Here is a 23,494-nt window from a genome sequence, read left to right as displayed (position 1 = left end):
GAGGAGCGCGTTGAATGTGGTGTACGGGGCTCGTGGGGCGGAACCAACGGAGCTCGCGCGGAGCACCCGAAAAATAGGTGTTAACGATATTTAATAGCCGCGCTGATGCCGTACCGCGCGCTCGTACGCCACATGACAATCATTCGGTCGCGTTATTACGGTTACGTGTAGTGCATTTGTAGTTTGTAGTGTGCGTCGTACGGGTGGTAATTTGCCATATTAGTGTTACGCGCTCGTGTCAACTATGATGGTTTTAGACTCGGGACAACCGTCGCCGTCGTTAAGGCTGTACGCTGCTGCGGCCGCGGCCGCAGCCAACGGTTACGGCAGTGGCCAGCAAGCCGCAGCGGCCGGTGTACAAATGCCACCGCACCCGTTATTCCCTCACTTTGCCGCCCGATTTCCGCACAGTATGGCCACGGCTGCGAGTTTTGCGGCAGGCCTTTCGCCGTTTCTCCAACAGCACCATGTCGAACAAGCTGCAGCTCAAAGGTATGCAATCGCCGCAGCCGCAGCTGCCAGGAGTAACGGGGCACATCTACCGCCCTCCGTACACCAACATCATCAGCATCATCACCAAAGGCCTTCCGCGGGATCCAATGGCGTCACCATTCAAGCCGAAGCGAACAAAAGACGACAGTCTCAACAAAATTTGCAGCATCACATGAGATTATCTAATAATCATTGTAGTGACGACAGTGCTTCCGAAAGTGGATCGCCGAAAAAAGGTAGGCCCTCGATTGCATTTTTAGACAAACTTTTCCGACGAATTATCTAAAGTCCGTAAAAAATAAAAGAGCGACTTAAAAATGTATAACACGCGACAATTTTTCAATGAACGTAATTCATAAAATTTCATTGCATTTAAGTCGTTACCGAAACACGCGAAAATTGGAGTTGGTTAAGAATCTTAATTCGTTTTAGCCAACGGGTGTTAATAAAAAGCGTAATTACAATTTTTTAACGAGATACACGCTATTCGTGTATATTAAAACGTGTAAAATTGAAACACTATTAACATTTACGTGCAAGACTACGAAACAAGTTTTGTGTTGTACCGTTTGCGTGATTATGCGATCATATAAAATAATGAACTTTTATTAATGTTTATTGATTAGAATTATGACTTGGACATGTTAAAAAATGAAAATTCACTTTGTGCTTTAAATATTTGATGACTACTATTTATTCAGAGTGTTAAACTAATGTAAATTTAAACGGTGTTAACGTCTATATTTTACCGAAAACAAATTTCAAATAAAACATAATGTAACACAAGCGATTATCATGTTAAAAACTTGAAAATATTGAAAATTAGCGAGACATTTCAAATAATTTTTACATATTCCAATAACTTTGAATATTTTAATCTAACACTATTGAAAAAATATTTCCGTCGTAATATTTTAAATGTGAATTTAGTCGTGATGCTGAATTGTATTTATTTGTTAGAGAATAAATAAACAAAATAACATTAAAATAATATATTCTAAAGCCCAGTTATGTTCATACAACAAGGCTAACGTCCAAAGTTTTTTGATAATATTTATTAAACCACAAATTATAATTAATTTCGACATGAAAATTAAATTGTAATTTTTGATTTATATAAGCTTTAAAAAATATTAATTATGTGTAGATTATCTACATCCAAAGTAATATCAATTATTTTTTTTAATGATGGTTTCAAATTAAATTGATTTTTTATATTCACTTATCATTATTTTATGAATATAGTATACAACTACTTTAAGTCGAAAAAAACATTTAAAATGCGGTAACGAGATGATTTATAGATATATATGTAATTAATTATTGAATACTACATAAATTATAACGAGTATATCATTAACCATATACTTATGTATATAATTTTTTTCAATGAATAATTTAGTTAATTACCTAATGGCAGCTAATTAATTTTAATAACGAAAAAAATCGACGATTACAACCTAAAATAAATATTAAACAGTAAATGTTTTAAACTGAGTTTAACAAGGACAGACCAAATTTTTTTTCAACGTTAATTAGGAATTATAAAAAAAATACAATATAACATTCAATTAAAAATTAAAAATAATTATGTTTTTATACTTCAATTTTAACTAACTATAAACTTATATGCTTATAATATAGAAGTTAATTTTAATCACAAGTAGTGTATTTTGGACATAAAGGACCAAATTTTGTACACAAATATACATTTTTTATCACATTTTTTCCAAATTTTCCCTTGAATTTTTCGCGCACTATGTGAAAATTTAAAAGTATTTTTAAAAATGTAAGCTAAAGTAGTTTAAAAAAATTGNACACAAGTAGTGTATTTTGGACATAAAGGACCAAATTTTGTACACAAATATACATTTTTTATCACATTTTCCCTTGAATTTTTCGCGCACTATGTGAAAATTTAAAAGTATTTTTAAAAATGTAAGCTAAAGTAGTTTAAAAAAATTGAAACCGAACTCTCATTTGAAATTAAATTAAAAAATATTGTACTAGGACTATTCACGAGGGTTTTTATTTAACCTACACAACAATTTCGTTAGCAAAATATTAGTTTGCGTGCAAATATTGAGTTAATTTTATGGAGAACAATTCCGATGAAAACGCAGCTTTGTACTATTTTTATCTTGTTTGTTGATCAGTCATATAAAATAGAAATGATAATTATTTGTATATAACAGTTATCATGAATATATAATCCGATTATATATAATAGAAATATTGCTTCTTGTTTGCCGTTCAAATTGATTTCCAATAACAGAAGCACACGGTCGTGTTTATTTTGAAGACCTCCTGGGGCTCATTATAGACTACGAAATGGACTGGACCTATTAATATTCCGCTTTAATAGTATAAATGTATTATGGATAATTTCCTCAATACACTAGGGATAATAGTAAAACATTCGGCAATTATCTTGATAGGCAACCTATAAAAAACAGCCGACTAGCTGCAGGAACTGGTAATTTGTTTGATATAAACACAAAAATAAGTAAATTATACATTAACCGCATATTGTTTTCAATAAATNGAAAATAAGTAAATTATACGTTAACCGCATATTGTTTTCAATAAATAATTTGGAATAATGTGCAAGTATGAAAATATTATCGGCGTTTAGTTTTTTTAAGACCGGTAGTAAGTTTTGGATGTATTATTAAGTTGGAATTGCTCACAGAGACTCGAGTGGTTAATTCAAATGATTAAATTTCTGACCTTTTGAATATATAGCCGTACAAAACATTGTATTATTATTACTACAGTTAAAATTCTCATATTTAACAATATGTGAACTACTCGCGGGTAGTGTTCAATAAATCCATAACGTCAATGTAATAAAACACTTGGGTAGTTTTATTTAAAACATGCAAATGTATGTTGCCGCTACATTGGCAATTTTATAACAAATGAAACTTAGCAGACTTAAAGAGCAATAATAATCGAATATCGATTCTGTTTTATAATTTGTCGTACAATCGTTCTCGAGGGTACAGTGTATTAAGAGAACACAAAAACATTTTTATGACCTTATACCCTACAGTTTAAACATGTCACAATTGGTACCAAATACAAGGGATAGGGTCAAAAAACGAGATGAGGATTTTAAGTGCAAAGTCGCTTGACATTCAGTTTTCAAAAAGACAATTCTCGATGTAAAAATAATATTATTAAATTTATGTGTTGAAATGTGTTGATTATGCCATTATGATTGATAATGTTCATTAATAATTTATTAAATAGAGTTTAAATAGTCTTTTTTTAATTGATTATCATAATTACATCTCAGAGCCATTTCAAACGAAATGAGTTTGTAAAAAAAAAAAAACATTCAAATATAAATTAAATAGCAGTATTACCGCAACTTTAGTTTCAGCAATCAGATAAAATATAACAGTAAAACATGTGTCGGCAAAAAAAATTTTTAATTAAGTTATTTCATTTGGGCAATACGACATATTGTTTCATAATATGATGTAATAACGAAATTGAGTTTCAAAAACAACAATAACCTGTTTGTATGTGAAACGCTACAAGGAAATTTCGCAAAATTAATAACGATTAAAGATTTTTATCAATTTACGCGAAATTAATTTTTTAATTGTGTAAATACATATATTTTTTTGCTATTATTTTGTTGTTGTTCTTTTGATTAGTAATTCTGCGCAGAGATAACATTAATAGACTCCGCGAGTGGATATATCCGAGTGTGTTAATTGCACGAATGTGATTGACTCGTGTATATCGTCCAGATAAATGCACATGTACCTAAAGGAGGACATGTTATAAAAAATGTGATGCATCTAACGCGTCGGCAAACGATCAAAGGAGATTAGAAATTACAGTGCACATCAATACAACGACAAGGAATATTGAGAGTGCCGGCGGTGCGCATCATAACAATCACATCACGTGATTGAAATTGTCATTGTCATTTTATTGCTGTTGTTGTGAGAAAACGATTAACAGCGAGTGTCGCTTCCGTTTATACGCCTAATACCTCGACTAGTGTAATTGGCGCGTTGATTTTTATATTTCAATATGATAACACATAATTGCACAGATTGCGCGTTCCGAGAAAAGTCGCAGCACCCACAGTTATTAAATACATGATTAATGAGGCTCGTAATGAACCGAGGCGGTGATGTTCACAACGTCTGTGTTTAACGAATTGATTAGGAATCAACTGCTAACACACCTATCACCGAGTAACGCTCAGCGTAAAAAACGATTTTAGAATACAATTAATTAGCGTTTTAATTCACGGTACACTGCCGTGTATGAATTATGACCATAACGACCCGCGGTCGTAAATCAGCTTGGTGTCACACATTGTGGAATGCTCACAGTCGCTATGTGTGTCAGGAGAATAATCATACCCGTAAAAAGTTGTTAATAAAAATATTACGTCTGAGTCACTGTTGTAATCTAATCGATATTAACAAGTTGCAATTACGTTGTGTAAAGTATGTTTAATTAAAAATCGTTTACTCAGTAGAACGAGTCGTTTCTAACGTCCACACAGATTAAATAAAACAATTTACACCGAACACCGATCGGATCACAACTCCAAACAGAAGCGTCCTAATTGTCGGCAAAAAAAATGTGTCATCCAAAAGTTGACATTTTTGTGGTAAACGCGTTTGAATTGTAAGTGGAGCGCGTCAATCGATTTGTATTGTTCGCCTTGATTTCTAAAGTTCGGACTTGTTGAAAAAACGCCATAACATAAAAAAGTCGTGTTGCTGTTACGTCCGAGCGAAATTAAGCGTCACGTCGAAATGCAATCACAGCCACACACGTCTTTTGGCCGTCAGCGTTGGGCCAAAATGGCTATTGATGTCCGTCGCACTTGAGACGTGTACACTTCGGAACACAATACATTACGGTCGTCATTAGAGCTGCTCACTGCGGTCACGTACAGATATGCCTTTTGATGAAAGTCGATGACGGTCCAATCGGTTTTTGGTCTGATGTCTGTGGTGGACAAACGCGTGGCGGGCACGAGTCACGTTTTCGAAGGATGGCCATACGGTAGGAGGTGTGTGTATAATGTGACGGTTGTGTAATTCAATAACAGCCAAACCGAGTTAACCAGTCGAATGTGGTCGAGTTCAAGCAAATGATAACCAGTCATTATTGGTCGACGTTAGCGTTGCCCGTCCAGTTCAATATAATCTTCTGGTTTTGGACAAGTTGAACACTAGAGAGACTGCTGTCGGCTATGCAAAATGTCACTTGCTTAGACGCCACCGCCGTTTTTTTATAGTTTTCTGAGCGTGTCGCGCAGATGGTTGACGATAATCATCGATGATAATTTGGTTTTTGCGGCGCGTAAAATNTAGAGAGACTGCTGTCGGCTATGCAAAATGTCACTTGCTTAGCCGTTTTTTTTATAGTTTTCTGAGCGTGTCGCGCAGATGGTTGACGATAATCATCGATGATAATTTGGTTTTTGCGGCGCGTAAAATTAATTTTCTTAAAAAACTGCCACCAGTGTTATCCACTCGAAAATCCAACTGTCTACTAAAACCAGAGACGTCGAATTGTTGGGATGCTGCACGTGAACACACGTCGTGTTGTCTTCTCTCGACATCCGACGGTGACGAATGCGATACACAAACACCGTTGCTGTTTTTAGGAAGAAAAAAAACAAGAGTAATAACGTTATATGAAACGACGTATGTGATGCGACAGGGTAAATAATAATATCACAGCATTAGATAGGTATGCCGGGTGAACGATCTAGTACGGGATGATTTATACTTTCTGGGACCCCCTCTGGGTGTTCTGTAGATTGTATTGAATTTTTTACGCTGCGCCCGTCCTAACTGTGTGTGTGTGTACGTGGGTAAGTCGAGTTGTCGGCTTATAAAAAACACGGTAATAACGTTGTCAGAAATAGGCTAAGAGGAGCGAAAAACGTCCGCCTATCTGCGCCGCAACGTCTTCCAGTTATAAAATATTTATACACTAATATAATTATACGTTTGAATCACGTGGTTTATATTGAAAGAAAAGACCTCGGGGTCACCGAGGCATACCCACCTGGGTCACCTGGTACCTTACTTGTTTTATTTCCACTGTTACGATTGAAAGTAATTTTCGAAAAATCAAGTACACAACAGCTAACGTCTATGACTACTACTCGAGATTCAATATTCGTATTGGTACTTATGGAATGCCAATCTAGTTAATTAGTTTGTCTATACCTTTAACTGGTTTCCATGTGTTCCGTAAACATCGTTTTAAATACACGATTCATTTCATTATCGTCGGATGTAATAACTATTATTCAATTACAGTGAAAACTAAGGTTATAAATACCGTCTGCACTCACGTTTTTTATGCGTCCTATTTCAAGCTAAATCGAGCTAGTCGAAAGTCAACGGTGATTCAGTGGATCGTATTTTCAACTTAACAAAGTTCAATGGTTAAAAAAAATAGAATCGTAAAAGAATTTCTGAGAATTTCGTATTGTTCTTTCATGCGAGTTCTTGATTTTTTCTACTTTGGAATAATTTATGTATAATTACTGGGCAATATCAATATGTGTACGAGGTGATTCATGCTGATTGATTGGGAATACAAAGAAACACTCCCTCAGACTGATCATAAGTTATTGGTTTTATTGCTAGTTTATCAATTAAAAAAATGTTATCTATACGAGCGGCAACTTGCAAGAAGTATTAAAAGATTCCAAGAAGCCGAAGGTTATGAAACGTTATATATTACAGTCTGAATGTAAGCAAAAAGGTAAACATTTATGCTCGACAAGTAGAAAAACAGAATATCATGTATAATACTAATTTATGAACCCAAGTGTAGACTCAAGTTTGATAACAAGTCTCTAGTATTCTTTCTACTTTCAATCAGTTAATTATTGTACCGTGTTTACCACGGAATCATAATGTCGGCTCGTTTCAATTAAAACAAAAATTCGCAGGTTATCACAGTTGGCAGCATGTTCAACATGAGCCTAATTGATTACTCGGATGTAATATCGCACTACTGAACTCTGTAAAATTATTGAAATCCAAATTTTTATCGATGAGGTTATCGCGCATTCCCGCACCGTGTTGATAGTTAATTATTACAACAGTATCTCTCACTCCACCGCGTTATTATTAGAACATATAATTGTTAATAATTACGAATATTACGCTTTTGGTGCTAAATTAACGTGGAACGTCTAGTCGAGCATAAAAATACTATTAACTTTTTTCATATCGTTTTAATTGACAAGAACTCATTTTAACTTAAAATATTTACACCGTATACCGCTAAATTATGTGAACTGCAACATAAAAGAAAACTGTAACACTTCAAGAAAATTGTGTTTCTCTGTACTGTCAAATGTTATATTTGAGTGGTTCAACAAAAATGAAGTTATAATTAAACTAAATTTTTAAGGAATGGGAATCGTGATGATCGAAACATGTCCCAAAGAGTTGATTTAATTAGCGTTTGGTTAAAAATAAATTCTACGATCCAAAATCCTACTTCATTTGAAAATATTATCATACGATCATCTCAATACATCGACGAAACTGAAAATGTTATACATTTATTAAAAACGCCATTAAATTATGATTAATTGTTAATTAAAAAATATATATTTTAAAGTTATGTACAATATTTTCTGATTCGGTGTTATAATATTTATTTCATTAGCTGAAAAGTAGAACACTTTAAAATGTAAATTCTCCTAAAAGTTGTTTATTTTCTAAGTCATATTCATCTATTATTTCCGTAGTAAAAAGTCCTGATAAATAAATATTAATCATTTAGAAGCATATAAGTTCCTCATTACTTACCTTATTTTGATATTAGACATAAATTTTAAATGTAATACAATAGTTTCAAATTGAAATAAATGTGGTTGAATTGCTTTTAATAAGAATGTTGTAAATGACCTATGTAAAGATAAATTGCAACATGGACATAAAAAAATATATAAAAAATCAAATAGTTATGCTGGAGTTTTATTGAAATCAAGAGATGGTAACGATATAGTTGTTGATTTCCCTTAACATGAAAATCTATTTTTAATTTTATGTGTAAGTTGAATAAATTAAGAAAATTACTGCAATTCACCTCATTTTAGGTAAATGATTTAGAATATTTTATAGCTTATAGTTGTTGATACTTAAATTATTTTTATTTGTTATTTTTTTTATGTAGCACTTCCAAAATTATTATTATTGAAATAAATAATAAAAAGAACAATATTTTAAAAAAACGTCTGCATATTTATATAACTATAATGATAGTTAGACAAACTGTATTTTTAAAAACACTGTTTTATTTTACTTGTTTAATTTTGTTATCTTTACACAATGGTTAATGAGTTTTGAGAAAAATTTAATTAAGACAATATCAAACGGCTACATTAGAATAGTATAGAATTAAATTCAATCATTTCATTACTTTAAATATTAAATTAAAGTAAAGTCTTAGTTTATCAAAAAACAATTTACATAAGGTTATAAACGTTAGGTTAGACAATATAGGGATTAAAAAAATACACGTTAAATTATTACAATTTAACAATTTGTTAAGGTTTTAATTGAGTTATTTACGACCTTATTGATTTTTACATTAAATCATGTAAAAACTATTTAGATGTTCTTCCAACATTACTCAAGTTGTAATTAATTATGGTAAACACAATGGTGCTTATCCTCTTTATTTAGGTTATCAAAGGACGCATTATTCTATTATTTTGATATGATAAAATAGAAAAAATTATTGTTAAATATAATAGTTTCTTTATAAAAAATAAATTTAACATTTTTTAATTTGATAGAACTACTCAATGATAACCCAAGCGGTGAATTAATGTTAAAATTTACATTTTGGTGAAAACACATAATTTAAAATGAATATAATTTCCCATAAATAATTATGTATGGTGTTCATAATAATAATAAATTATACGAGTCAAAGAACGAGAACTTCTAATTCGAAAAAAATATTGGATGAGGTTTATATTAAACAAGTTATTGCTTTAAACGAAATTAATAGTCAAATGAAGTTATTTTGGCAACTTCGTTATAAAACAGTCAGAAACGGTAACTATCTGACATTCTCAACACATTAAGTTGTTAACATTTAATAAACTCATTTGTATTAAATCAAACATATGATTTGTTAAAAATTGTTATTTGTTAAAATTAAATGTTAAATTTTAAATCTATTATTAAGTATTCTACTTGTATTTTTCTTTTGCCGATTGCCGTCAAATAAATAAATAAATGACTGTCGCTTTGTGAAATTTTTTGAAACCCACTAACTTTTTAACAGTATTTCCTTTTTTATTGACTTGTTTATTAAGACTTAATACACTTCAGAGCAATTGCTTCATAAGTCTATAATTTTGGTGAAAAAATACACATGAGCAAAGAAAAACAGAAAAACTAAACGTCACTAATCATGATAAGCTAGTAAAATTTGTGATGAGCCCTTTGAGCTTATGGGCCCCAGAGTTTTGCCCCCCCCCCTCGTCCGAGAGTACTCCCCGAGACTACTGTACAATGTCGTGAAAACGGTATTGAAAAAATATATTTTCGGCTTGTGAATGTAAAGAGGGTCGTGTAAAGAAAAAGGGCGACCCGGCGGTGGTTTATTTACAGGAAATTACAATTCAAATCACGCTCCTTTGCACAGGCGTTTCCTCTCCGTAACATTGTATATACATAAGTATACACACGTAGTTAACACCCACTAGCCCCTCTGCTGTTTGTGTAGCCGAATTAACGACTCTTTTTTTTTCGTTGGAATATATGCGACCGGTAACGATCGTTATTATTATGATATTTCTCGGGTTTTTAAAGGAGATGACTGTCAGTCACAGGTGGCCGATGGAAGAAGCCAAAATTCGGGTCGGACACACTAAATTATACAATTATTATTATTATTATTATTATTACTCTGTTGCGAGGCGGCCTCTCAAAAACGTCTGAAACCGACCGGGGAGGGGCACCTGGATTTCACCAGTGTTAGGTATAGAAGAGGTAGGTTTTTGGTGAGATGGAGACCTCGATTTCATACCACTGCTGTGGTAAAATTATGATGCCAACGTGTTGATTTATATCCCATAGAAAAGTTATTATGTTACTTCTCTGGGATCGAGTTAAACGGTTTTCTCGCTATACCCTTATTAGGCGATTGTTCAGATAGGCTTTTTAACTACTTCCGTCCCCCAAGAAATTACATCGATATAAATTACTACAAACCATACGCGCTCCTGTCATGTATCAATAAAGTCTTTGTATTTAATCGCTTTTTAATAATGACTGTTATTAGACGATAATAGTTCCTTGTAAACGATATATAACACAATGACGTTTAATGACTTTGCATTTTACATTCAAGGACGTGAAATGTTGTTTTTTAATATTTAAAAGGAATTATCAGCCCCTAAGAGATTGTAAAAATTAATTGTGCCAATCTGCGAACAATCAATGGTACTGTAGTATGAACTATTTCGCCGGTACGTATTTTGCATTTATAAGACAATTAAAGTAACAAAATGTGAGTGATGACTTCCAGTGGATTGAGACTTGATAAACTTAACTTTGAGTAAAATATAAACAGTATCCGCGAAGGTTCACAGAAAATAAAAATTAAAGTTTGTTCAATGATAGTTTTTATAATAACGGGAAATTTGATTAACTATGTTTAGTGTGTTGTTTTCCGTGAGATGTCTTTTCACTTAGACGTATAATTACCTAAATTAGAACTACTCCGAACCGTCGTCATCTATCAAACAATATATAACAAAGTTGGCTTAATTAGAAACTGTAGAAACTCCTACATTGGCCCTCGTGAAAGGTCGACTTGGAAGAAACTCATAAGTAAACTTTGGTTGTTTACTCATTTTCACACGCTGCATAACAATGGCGACACTCTAATGTTTGACGTACTTTATGTTACACGGATAAACTTATACTTGGGTATAAAAGCTATCGAGAGACAAGTCGATGAACACAACAGTGTAGAATATCGGATAAGAGACCTTAATTGAGACGATAATAATACTTAGGATAAATGGTCGAATCGAATTTCCGTGAGAAATATTTTCGCACGTTCAAGACATAAACGTTTTTTTAGCGTCAATGAATATGTGGGTAAAGTTAGACACGAGTAACAAACATTTTTATTATTGTGCGTGCTGACAACAGTGGTGGTGACTGGTGTCTCATCGAGTCCATTAAAGTCGACCCCCTGCCGACATCATTCAACCTAATCCAAACACCTTTCGTTTGCCGCTTTCAAATAATTTTTTCAAGAAACAGACAGTCCTTATTTTTTTTTTTTGCATACGGTCAGATAGATACGAACGTTTTGTTTCCCACCTGTCGCCGATTAATACTAATATAATTGCAGACAGCATAGCGTATAATTTATGGTTTCAACTCGAGTTGTACTGTTATTACTATTGTTGTTATTGCCATTATATTTCTATTGCTGTTGTTTATTATGGTCGTTTGTCGTTACTTATGTTATTTTAAAAGGTATTTATACTATCAGGAGAGAGAGAGAAAGCGATGCGCCTGTCGTGAGAGTATCGTTAATTCAATTTTAACGAATACTGTTATGCGTTTGACACGGTAGTCGTATGGTCCACCCAATCTCAAAACGGGTACAGGTTACATGTTTATTGCGTTATTATTTTCTCGTATCGCGGTCGTCTATCTCGCATTGATAACGATAATAACGTTCTCACCTCGTTGCATCGCCATTGATTCCAAGCCGAGGAAAATCCCAGTCGTGTTAATGCTCTACCGCTTTTATGGTCAGTTTTAACCAAGCCGTAAAAAATTATTACACAGCCCCGAATACTTTTGGGTCTATAAAAAGTCCAATTATTATTTATTTAAACGCGGCCAATTAATAAATTACAGTTTGTTGTTGTTCAAGAATTTTCTCAAGCGAAAATCGTTTTTTTTTTTTAACAGCTCAGTATAATAGTTGGCTAACGATCAAGTTGACGCTCTTAGATATCGGGTGGGCTTGCTTTTTAATCGACTGGAATATCTAATGCGCTCGGAAACAGTAGAGAAAATAACACGATAATATTTGAGATTGGCTTTATTAGATAAATCCAACGAGATATGGCGATGTATGAAAAATAATTTAGCGAAGCGACGCCATAACGTCGAGAATGGTATCGTATACCATAAAAACAATTGGACTCTGATGATAATATACTTGGCCGTTTAACGTTGTCATACTGAGACGTTTTTGGGCGGCCATTGTGCGTGAAAATTAATTTTTCTCTTCGCAAAAGCACAAACCGCCAAATTTTATTATAATAATACTATCTAGTCGGCGGTCGTCTCTTTATGTTTTTCCATATTTCCGTGATTTACGGCTGTCTGAGAGACAATAAAGCCCGCAGTCTTAGTTCGAAAACCGTATACACGCGCCCCTTTGGTATCTGTATACGATCAGCTCTGTGTTGGCGCACTGCAATAGATAATATATAAAATATCGTTTACTTGCACAGCAGCTGTTTGCTTCGGCCAATATTCTCGCGCGTCGAGGCTGCTCGTGATTTACGACACATATGCGAAATTGTTTTAACTCGTTGCCTTCCCTTCGTGCCGACTTTTTCGGGCCATCGTGTAATGTCATACATGATAACTGCTACAATATCCCGGCGGGCCTATCTATCAGATCAAATGTATGAAGAGTTTTATCGCGGCCGGTAGTTTTTCGGCTCGTAAACAAAACACAAACTTATGTTTCAATTCTCCAGAAGCGAACAACGTCGCTTGCATTTCGAACACCCCTCAAAGCTAACTTTTGCCAAAATTCGCTTTTCGACTGGCTCTAATCGAAAAGTTTACTGGCTCTAAGGCGTTAGTGCATATGTTTAGATATCCTTCGAATTTCCAGTATATTTGTGCTTTGCAAACTTCCCCGTATGATAGGTCGAAGGTTTCGTTGGAAACACTACAACCGACATTTTCATGCATATCACTGTCAGACATAACCGTTTTACGAAATAAACCGTGACATAAAGTATTATTTTCCAGACCGAAGAAAATAACACAATACAGAAAATAATAAATTTCAATTTCCGTATTTATTAATATTCAATATTCGTGCACTTTTATTCGGTTGAAGTACTCACGCGAAACGTCATGCATACTTAACTAAAATACAGTTTTAGGTCTAAAAATTGTTTTATTTATTTGCCACTAAATATGAGTTTCGATCAAGTTCGATATTTGCTATTATTTATTTTGTTTAATTGTAAAAATTACTTTTATTGTCTTAGGCATTGATGGTGACAGTGCAGCAGGTAGTTCTGAAGACTTGGCAAACAAGCGGCGAAGGTCTAGAACGAATTTCAACACGTGGCAGCTGGAGGAGCTGGAAAGAGCTTTCCTGGCCAGTCATTACCCAGACGTGTTCATGAGGGAAGCCCTAGCTTTGCGGTTAGACCTCAAGGAGTCCAGAGTGGCCGTAAGTACATTAAATCGATTGTCGCGCGTTACATGTAATGCGGTACAGCGGCTGTTATTATTGGCGAAGGGAGAATTGGCTTTTTATACTTTTTATATTACATAATATATATGTAAGCTCCCTCGAGCATAGCTCCTCTTCGCCGCCAGCTCTAGACAGCTTTGATTTAGAGCCGCTTTCATTTCTCGCAATGAACGCTTTGCGTTTGGGGTTGTCTTTTGTTGGGCTTTTCTTTTTTTTATCGCGAGGGTTGAAAACACACAAATGGTTCGTGTGCAGTATATGGTTAAATAATCTGCACCACCATGTTGTCCGCCGCCCGTCATATCCGAGTTCGTATTGCGCGACAAGTCCCTGGGGTGCAATACGTTCTGGTTTCCAACGCTGGAAGCGCGAAATAGACGATAAACCACATCTATATACGTGTATAATGTTCTGCGGCGACAGACCGGGTGGTTTATTTTTTTAATTTTATCTTCCTGTAATATTAAAAAATTTAAACGTTATTTTCCGCTAGCATCTATTCGCTGCATACAAAGCGGCGATATAAATTTATTTTCCGCCGGAATGATTCTGCACAATTGAATGGACACATAAAACTGTATTCAAAGATAGTGCTCGCGTCTCCTATTAAAACTCAACACTTTGTACGCTTTAGTTGTCTATAAACAATCTCCCACGACGAAATAACAACAATATGTTTTGTGTCTTATGTGCAGGTATGGTTCCAAAATCGAAGGGCCAAGTGGAGGAAAAAGGAACACACCAAAAAAGGACCCGGTCGACCGGCGCACAACGCTCACCCGGTTACGTGCTCCGGAGAACCGATACCCGCAGACGAACTGAGGCGCAAGGAAAGGGAGCGCAGACAAAAGAAATTGCTAAAGAGCCTCGAAAGACAGCAGAGAAAATTGGCAGCTAAGGGCGTACATGTCGACTTGGAAACGTTGCGCAAAGAATGGGAGTCGCAACAAGCCAATAGTAAGTGTGGCATTTAATAACTGTAGTTACACTAGTCTAGAGTGATGTCCAATGTTATATTCGTGCTGAACGCTTGTTATGGATGAAATATTTGTTACGCCATTGGCTTCATTTACAATTAGCAAATTAGATAGATTTAAAGACGTACAATTATAAAATGATTTAGATTAGTCTTGTGAAACAGTCGTGACAAGAACCGAACGGTTCGGTTATTTCATTGGTATAATAGTGCAATTATCGCCACTTCTGTCTGACGGCTGTGTACCTAACGATACTTTCAATATTAATACTACTTTTTTTTTCTTTAAATTATGATTGCATTTATTCGCGTATGGCATTTCATACGACGATCAAATTATATGTACTAGTCGCCGGCAATAAGAGATTTTATTAAAAACCGTGTTTCAATAACATTTTTCGCGCTAACAATAGGATTGTTTTCTTCTATTATTCGAATTCGATTCGGCAGTTGAAATTTTTACACATAACGTGATATATTATTTATCTAAAAGAGAGCCAATCAAAAAACAAATCGAAAGATTGTCGTCGGGTTTTTTTAGGTCGTTAAATACAATTTGTTTGCCATCATTCTGTCCGCCAGGAAGTATGTAATTGTATCTCTCGTGAGAAAATACGTATATAAAATTCACTAAGAAATCGTTACGACAATAACTAAACTAAAACCTCCTTAAGCTCCGACTAGTCGAGTGATAACAGAATATACCATCGAAAGTCTACCGTATCGATTATGTAAAAAACAGACTGATATTTTAACGCTTCTAACGTTATCGCGAACATAAAATTTCTTACATAAATTTTACGCAAAATCAATAAAAACCATATTGACGTTATTTATCTGTGCAGATGCTGCCAAAAAACAAGGTCTCTTGGATTGCGGAATTGGAGGAGGATCATCCAACGCCGGAATGGATTTGTCGTTACAAGACTCATCGAGCTGTTGTAGCGGTCAGACTAGCAGAGATGAAGAGATTGATGTCGTCGGCGAAGAGGATCACCATCGGAGACTACTTAGGCGCAGTGCTAGCACGACGTTTGATGACGACGATGACGACGATGAAGACGATGACGAGGACGAAGGCCTACCGCCGTATGCTCGAGCGGCCGCGGCCGCGGTGGCCGCTGCAGCATGCCGAGATGACAGCTGTAGTTCAGACGACGAGCTTTACAGTAGACACCGCCGTTACATTCCTCGGCCACCGCCGCCTAATGACGACGAATCTTCGCCCTTGTTGAATTTGACCACTGCGGCCACAGCGTCCGCCGACAAGGTCCGTCGCCTCAATCCATTTAGCATCGAGTCACTGTTGGCCGGCGGCAACAGACCGTTCAGTCTGACCGCCGCCTCTCAAACCACTTTTATTCAAAACAACAATAACAACAATAACGTCAACAACAACACTAAACTATGAAATTTCCATTTTTGGTTTGTACGTTGAAAATTGTAACTCTCTCTCTCTCTCTCTCTCTCTCTGTCACTTTCGTTGATGTATAGGTTCCTATTCCGTTGTGAAAAAAATACCTTTCAAAAGTACTCGCCAAAAAATTATAAACGAAGTACTTGTTCATTTAATTATGTTCAGTGTGTAGAGAACACTGTGAAAACATATCACGTGTATAAATCGACTTGGGCGGAATAAAAAATAACTTTGCTCGACGTTTTCTTCAAAAACATTTCACTACAAACATTTAGCGTCGAATAATAATTAATTCTAGTCAAATAAAATTTTGTAAAAATTGTCATTAATATATAAATTATGTGTACATAACAACTATTGTAAATTATTAGTATTTATTGAGAGCACCGAAGAATAAATGTCGGATGATACTATTTGTACTAATATTGAATAAATCATATTTGATAAAATATACGAGTGCAATAATCGTAATGTTGGCGTTAAGTCGAATAGTTTTTGATTGTAACGTGTACTGACAGTCCCCTTGTTTTTTCAACAAACGTCCCAGTTGTTGTTGAATTATATTTTAATAATACATATTAAGAAGACTATATCGTCGTCATCATCATCATCATAATCATCATCATCCTTACCGCCGACCATCTTCCCATAGTTATTAGGTACCCATTATAATATATTAATTATATTACTTTTGTAACACACCGCAGTATGTTTTTTCTTATAATGACTTTTAATTCATTTATTAATTAAAAAATATAACGCGAAACAAACGTTTTTATAATTAAGGCATCGTCATATATAATATATTGTGTATGAATAAATAATTAAAATATTATAAAAAAAATAATAATGTAAAATGTATACGATTGTATTAAAATTGAATTAAACGTAAAACGACGACAACGTTGAATAATAATTTGAAGAAAAAATGTATTTTTTTAATTATCTTTATCATTTCCTTTGGTATGAGACGTATGAATACTTTCGATGTGTAATTTTTAGGACGCATACGCCTAAGGATAGAATGACGTGACGGCGTTATAATAATTCAATAATAATTATGATTTCCGTCAAAAAAGCAAAACTATAACGTCCGAGTACATTGTAAAAAGAGATAGGAAAAAAATGATGTCTTTATTATTATTATTATTATATTACCGTCTTTGTACACGGATAATGTAATGCCACTTTATCCTGACATCTGTGTGTATGTGTTGTGTGTACAGTTTTTTTTTTCCTGCGGTGTTGAACAAGTGGCGGGAACGACACGATGAAGACATCTTTTACAATTAGTTTCGGCTGCACGGCGTGAAGACATTAAGTACGGCCGTTTGACGGGCACCCAACACCTCATAATATTCAACACTTGTCTTTCTCCTTCTAGATTTTTTTACCGCCGCGGCCTCTTGCCCATGATCGCGTGTAAACCGACTGTGGTAGTTACAAGACGACCGGTTGCTAATCAGTGGTGACCAAAACAAGTTGCGCCCGAAGTAGCCGGCGTGTAGTTTTGAATTTGACGGCACAAAACATGTTTCACATGAACTTATCAAATTATACTTGTTAGATTACATAATTAACAATTAACTAAACAAACTGTGTATCGGTCGAATCAAACGTGTTCCGCACACAGTACAGTATACACGATGTAGTCTGTACTTCATGTTATCTAACATATCGATTTGCATACAAATAACGGGCAAACATTGTTTAGGATTATTGATCTTCGAACAGGATTTATCCGTAAGCCTTTTTGTGGCCTCCTTACGCCGGTGCACGCGCTCAATAGATTTAAACGGTTCATCATTTGTTTAACAGACAAAAGAAAACATAAACCTCCGATGCTACAAAAGTTTTACCGAGTCATTCTGTATTTATCCACAACAAGAGTTGTTTGTGAATATGAGACATACTCGAACTACAATGAGTTCATGATATTTTATTAATTCATTCATAGTTTTCTTTCAGTTAGTTATTGATACCATACTTATTAGATTAACATTTTCATTATGTTACTACTAACTAACTAAAAAACGCATGTGTTTTACGATACAAGTGTAATTCTGTTAGTGATACAAATTCCTGCATATCACTAATAGGGGGAAATAATAGCAAAAATGAACTATTTTTGAATCTTCATCCGTTCTTATGCCGGTTGCATTAAAGTTCATTAAACGTTTAATGAACCAATAAGGCGCTATTGATTGAATAAATTATTTAACGATTCATTAAACGTTGATTTAACATATTGATCCACTAAAAAAGTGGTTACCAATCCTTCATAATTATGACCCGATTTCATGTCATTAAAAATTTAAACGTTCGTCTAAATAAAAATTATATAAATTTTATTTTTTCAATAGCGAATTATTGTTTTTTTTTCTTCAAATTTTATAAATTACTAAGTAGTATTATTTAAACTATATTGATTTTATTCTTCGTTATATTGTTATATCGTTTTATTTATCGTTTATGCGATTTCAGCAGTTCATTAGCAATAGAAACGTCGGATTTGAATAATGAATTTGTACTATTAAAAAATGATTTACTTTTTTGTAGTTAAAAATTTACTTCTACATTTAATATGAGAGATTTATGTACTTGGTGATCAAGCAATTTACAAGTGTACTGCAATAAAAAGCTCATCGCATAAGTTACTTAACAATAGCTTTAGGATGATAACGTAGTGTGCGACTGAGGGAAACGCGTTATCATGTCGCATTTAAAAGGAAATCAGTAAAAATTTTAGTGCTGAACACTTCAGCAAGATGTTTTTATGATTTTTTGACGTATTTTTGAGCAATATCGTTGTAAAACTAATTCTTTTTCAGTTTTGCATCGATGCTAAGAAGTAGTTTGATAATTAATTTTATATACACTAGGGTGTCAGGAATTTGGCGATTTTTTTAATTCTCTCGAGGACCGGTTTTTTTATTCTAACAAGTAAATTATTATTATTATTTTTGCAAAATTTGACATAAATCCAATTATGTTAACACATGGCGACTTAAACTCAAAATTTGAATTTGTTATTTTTGGAACATCGCTTAATAACTCACCAAATATTAAATATACAAAAATATGTAGAAAATTACATATTCTAAAAAAAAAAAATTTTTATTTTCTTTCTAAAACCAATATTTTAAGTTCAAAAAATAGTAAAATATTCAGAAAATTAAGGTAAAAGTCCCAAAATTCGAATTTTACGAAATAATGATTTTTATTTATGCAACTCATCTTTGGTATGGACCTGAATTTATTACCAAACGTTTGTTTTGATAGTAAATTTCTATTAAATTAAATTTAAAACACTTTATACCTTGTTGAAACGATTTTATGAACTTTATAGTCACGATATGATTTATAAATGTATTATATTTTTAAAATAGTAAATTTTGGTCTAATGCAATTTTATCATGACTTATGAATTTTTTTTTTTTATGCGAATTAAATTAAAGCCACGGTAGTATTGATTACTAAACTTAAATATTTACACTTGCACCGATAAGCCTTATTTATTTATTTATCAAGATAGCTTTACACTGTAATTTCATGTATACGTGTCTATTTTAATTATATAAACATTTCGTAATTTGCGAAATGTTTCTAATAATTTATTTAAGAATAATTATTAGTACGACACTATGCATTATGAATGATAGATTATGTACAACAAGAATACCTTATTTTCAATAACAGTTTATTAAAATCATCCGCCATGTTTAAGACAGTAGATTAGAACGAGAATGAAGATAAATTACTTTAAGTAGAAAGCAACAAACACGTCACATAATTAATTTTATCAATTTTCTATGTGATAAGATTAATAAACCAACAACTAACCGGGTAATTATGTTATTAACCATAATACATTTAATATATCGTTTATGCAACAGAAACGATTCAATAAAACTATTTAATGATTCATTAAATCTAATCATTAAAAAAAATGTACAGATGATTTTATGCAACCTGACAATAAAGTTTTTGAAATATTTGAAGCTAAATGTTTACATTACACTATTATTAAATAACGTCGAAGTATCTACATTGCACAAAACTGCGTCGAAACATTTAAATTTGTTGCCAATAATTATTATGGTTGCCTTAATTATCACGACAACAGAATGTGATATTGCAAATTTATGAAAAAATGGTAAAAATTATACTTTACTAAAGGCGATGTAAAAAGAGTGGAAGGAAATTATATCTCTAGCACATGATTTTTAACAATTAAAATTACATCCACACCCTATCTTCATTATAACACCATTGAAACAACATCAGTAGAAATTGTACTACAGCTAATACTCATTTTTTTAGAATTTACCCCGACCAAAAGGCTTAAATAAAAATATATACATTTTTAATTGACCACATGGTTAAATTGGCAACATTACATTAGTAAACTTTACAAATCTAAATAACTATGATCATTTCGAACATCATTTTATTTTTATTTTTTGTATTTTTAAATTTACAATTAAATAAAATGATTATACTCAATAAATATACTTAATTTATTAACGAAAATAACATAAATAAACAGGAAAAATTATTTTTTCAATCGGATCAAAGTCGGTGTAACTATCTAGTTCACCTTTAATATAATAAATGCTTAAAAGAAAAAAGGACGTGGCATTGAAAAACAATTAATATTTCTGTAGCGATCCTTTGACCTATGTTGTTTTTGTTTTTTCATTTAATCAAACTAAAACTGCCTTTATTTTATTAAATATTTATAATTAGTTGTTAAGTGCTTATCAAAAATTTTATCTTAATATTTTCTTATTCCGTGGAACAACATGTGAGTATATTACGTTTGAATAATTAACAATATAAAAATTTAGTTCAAGCTAAGTATTATAAGAATGAAATGTCAGTATTTTATTAAAAAAAAAAAACATTTTACCCTAACCAAATATTGCATGTCATAAAAAGGATGAGATAATATCATTAATCGCTTTCGGTACTATTTTATTGTTGTATATGAACTATTTGTTGTAAATTAATGTAATTTAAATTAAAATATATTTTATAATAACGTTATAATTATTGTGAACTGAATGAGCTTGTATGTTTTTATCTGATACTACGGGATAATGACGTACAGCATATTATTCTGTGCCTATCTTAAATTCTAGGGGAATTCATTAGCTATTCATGATTTGGCAGTTTATAAGCATGAAACATCATAATTTTTAAAACTATTGTTGACAGATGGCACCCTGCCGGTTTAATAAAACAATAATTAATATAACATTGGTTTATTAAGTAACGCCATTAGAAAATTTTATATTAAAACTATTAGTATAGTATAGTAAAAATAAGAAAATAAAAAAATCTATCTAATTTTATATAAAAAAAAACCTAAATAAGAATAGGGTTGAATTAGTTTTGAAAAATCCCATTCATCTTTACAAAATATCTTCATTGTAACAATGCAAATAGTGGCAGAGTTGATGAAATGATTATTTGCAGCCTTCGAGGTAAAATTAAATTTAAAATTAAGAAGTACATATGATAATAAGTTACCAAAGTTATTAAAGAGACGTTTTTTCGTTAAATTTGAAGCAAAATTTATCATAATATAAACCATACCTAAAATAAATTAAATATTTTTTGTTCTAACAGAAAAATAGCAAATATGAAACAAAGAACTTAAGACTGTGACCCCATAAAAATTATTGGATGACTAACTAATTTATGAAAAAAATATAATTTTTGTATGGACAATAATACCAAAAATATGTGTTATGATGTACTATAAGTTAATTATATATAAGCTAATTTATGTAAATGAATTCATTAAGAGTAAGCTTAAATTGTTTTGACATAGATTTATTGATTTTATATCAAGTTAATTTTTCTGAAAGCATAGATCTATTACTCATTGTTTTCAATTTATACTATTATCAATATGATATTTGAATATGCCTTTTAGCTATGTCCCTATACTCTTAACAAAATTTTTAAATTCTATATATGTAAATTTTGATATGGCCGAGATAACTACTAATAATAACGACCAAATTGGTTTATTGGGATCAATTTTAATGTATTCATCTTCAAGGTTAATATTAATTATAGCCAAAAGTATATTTAGTGCACTATAATTACCATTTAACAAAATATTTCAGTTTTTTGCAAATTAAAATTATTAATCAATTTTTGATTTAACGGCAAAACCGGTTCACCTGTAACTTGTAAAATTTATTACTGTAATTATGATCTTAAAATTTTGTTTTCTTATAATATATACTCTAAAAAAGTTGCCAGATTAATAATTATACACCGAGGACTTTCCAATTACAAGAAGTTTTCTTTTATCGATTCCAGTCATATTGACTACAACTAAAACCTACAAACATTATTCACGCTTCAATTGTAGGGTTTTATAAAGAGTTATAAGTAAGAAATTTGCCCCTAGAGTGGGTCAAATATTAGTAAACCAGCTAAAATACACTTCTGTATTAACTAACGAGGACTCACCTGAAATCTTGTCAAAACGACAATTGTTATGTCGTTGAATCCAAAATGAAAATCATTTTAAATTCTTTATATTCATTCGTCTAGCCAATTGATCTGTTTTTTTTTTTTGTAAAATAGTATCTGTCATAGGTACGTTTTATGATCGAGGTTGGTTAATCTATAATACAGCTTTTTCAAGGTACTTATATTAGGCAGTATTCAGCGATTTTGTCTGTAGTGGCATAGTCTCAAACTTCGTTTTTAAAAATTCCCTATTCTTCCAAATGGTTGAAATAGTTGATGATGAGAAGCCCAAATTCATTAGCAATCGCACTACTTATGTCACCGATCTCGAACCGACAGTTTATGATAATTTTTTTTCAATTGTCGACATGATGGGATGTTTATAAATACATAAATTATTCATGACAATTAAATTTAAATTAAAATTTACTGAAACGGGTAAAAACACACTCTACTATAATGACTACAATAATACACCTTATCTGAAAAAAATCTAATGTTTGCTCGTGGTAAACAATAGTAATTTCCAATATCTAATGTAATATCTCATTCTTACCATATGTTTAACATGCAGCCTTATGGTAATCTGCCGAGACCTA

General features: G+C 32.5%; 2 protein-coding genes across 2 annotated transcripts in view; both read left to right on the top strand.

Annotated features, from left to right (window-relative positions):
• LOC126904067 (uncharacterized) overlaps positions 1-23,494 on the top strand; it is a 140,832-nt gene that overhangs the window by 80,191 nt on the left and 37,147 nt on the right. The gene's annotated exons all lie outside the window — the stretch shown is intronic.
• Positions 20-17,314, top strand: LOC126904068 (homeobox protein unc-4-like). Its single transcript, XM_050682717.1, has 4 exons — positions 20-728; positions 13,796-13,983; positions 14,703-14,964; positions 15,829-17,314. The coding sequence occupies exons 1-4, from the start codon at positions 245-247 to the stop codon at positions 16,392-16,394; spliced, it is 1,500 nt and encodes a 499-aa protein (XP_050538674.1). The 5' UTR covers positions 20-244; the 3' UTR covers positions 16,395-17,314.

This window comes from Daktulosphaira vitifoliae, unplaced genomic scaffold (genome assembly GCF_025091365.1).
Source record: "Daktulosphaira vitifoliae isolate Bord-2020 unplaced genomic scaffold, ASM2509136v1 Scaffold_4, whole genome shotgun sequence".
Lineage (NCBI taxonomy): Eukaryota > Metazoa > Arthropoda > Insecta > Hemiptera > Phylloxeridae > Daktulosphaira > Daktulosphaira vitifoliae.
This window is presented reverse-complemented; position numbering and strand designations above follow the sequence as displayed.

Excerpts from the sequence above, each read along its gene's own strand:
- LOC126904068 (XM_050682717.1), top strand. The coding sequence starts at position 245 with ATGATGGTTTTAGACTCGGGACAACCGTCGCCGTCGTTAAGGCTGTAC. Across the intron at positions 729-13,795 it reads AAGTGGATCGCCGAAAAAAG|GCATTGATGGTGACAGTGCA; the intron begins GTAGGCCCTCGA and ends TTATTGTCTTAG. Across the intron at positions 13,984-14,702 it reads TCAAGGAGTCCAGAGTGGCC|GTATGGTTCCAAAATCGAAG; the intron begins GTAAGTACATTA and ends TCTTATGTGCAG.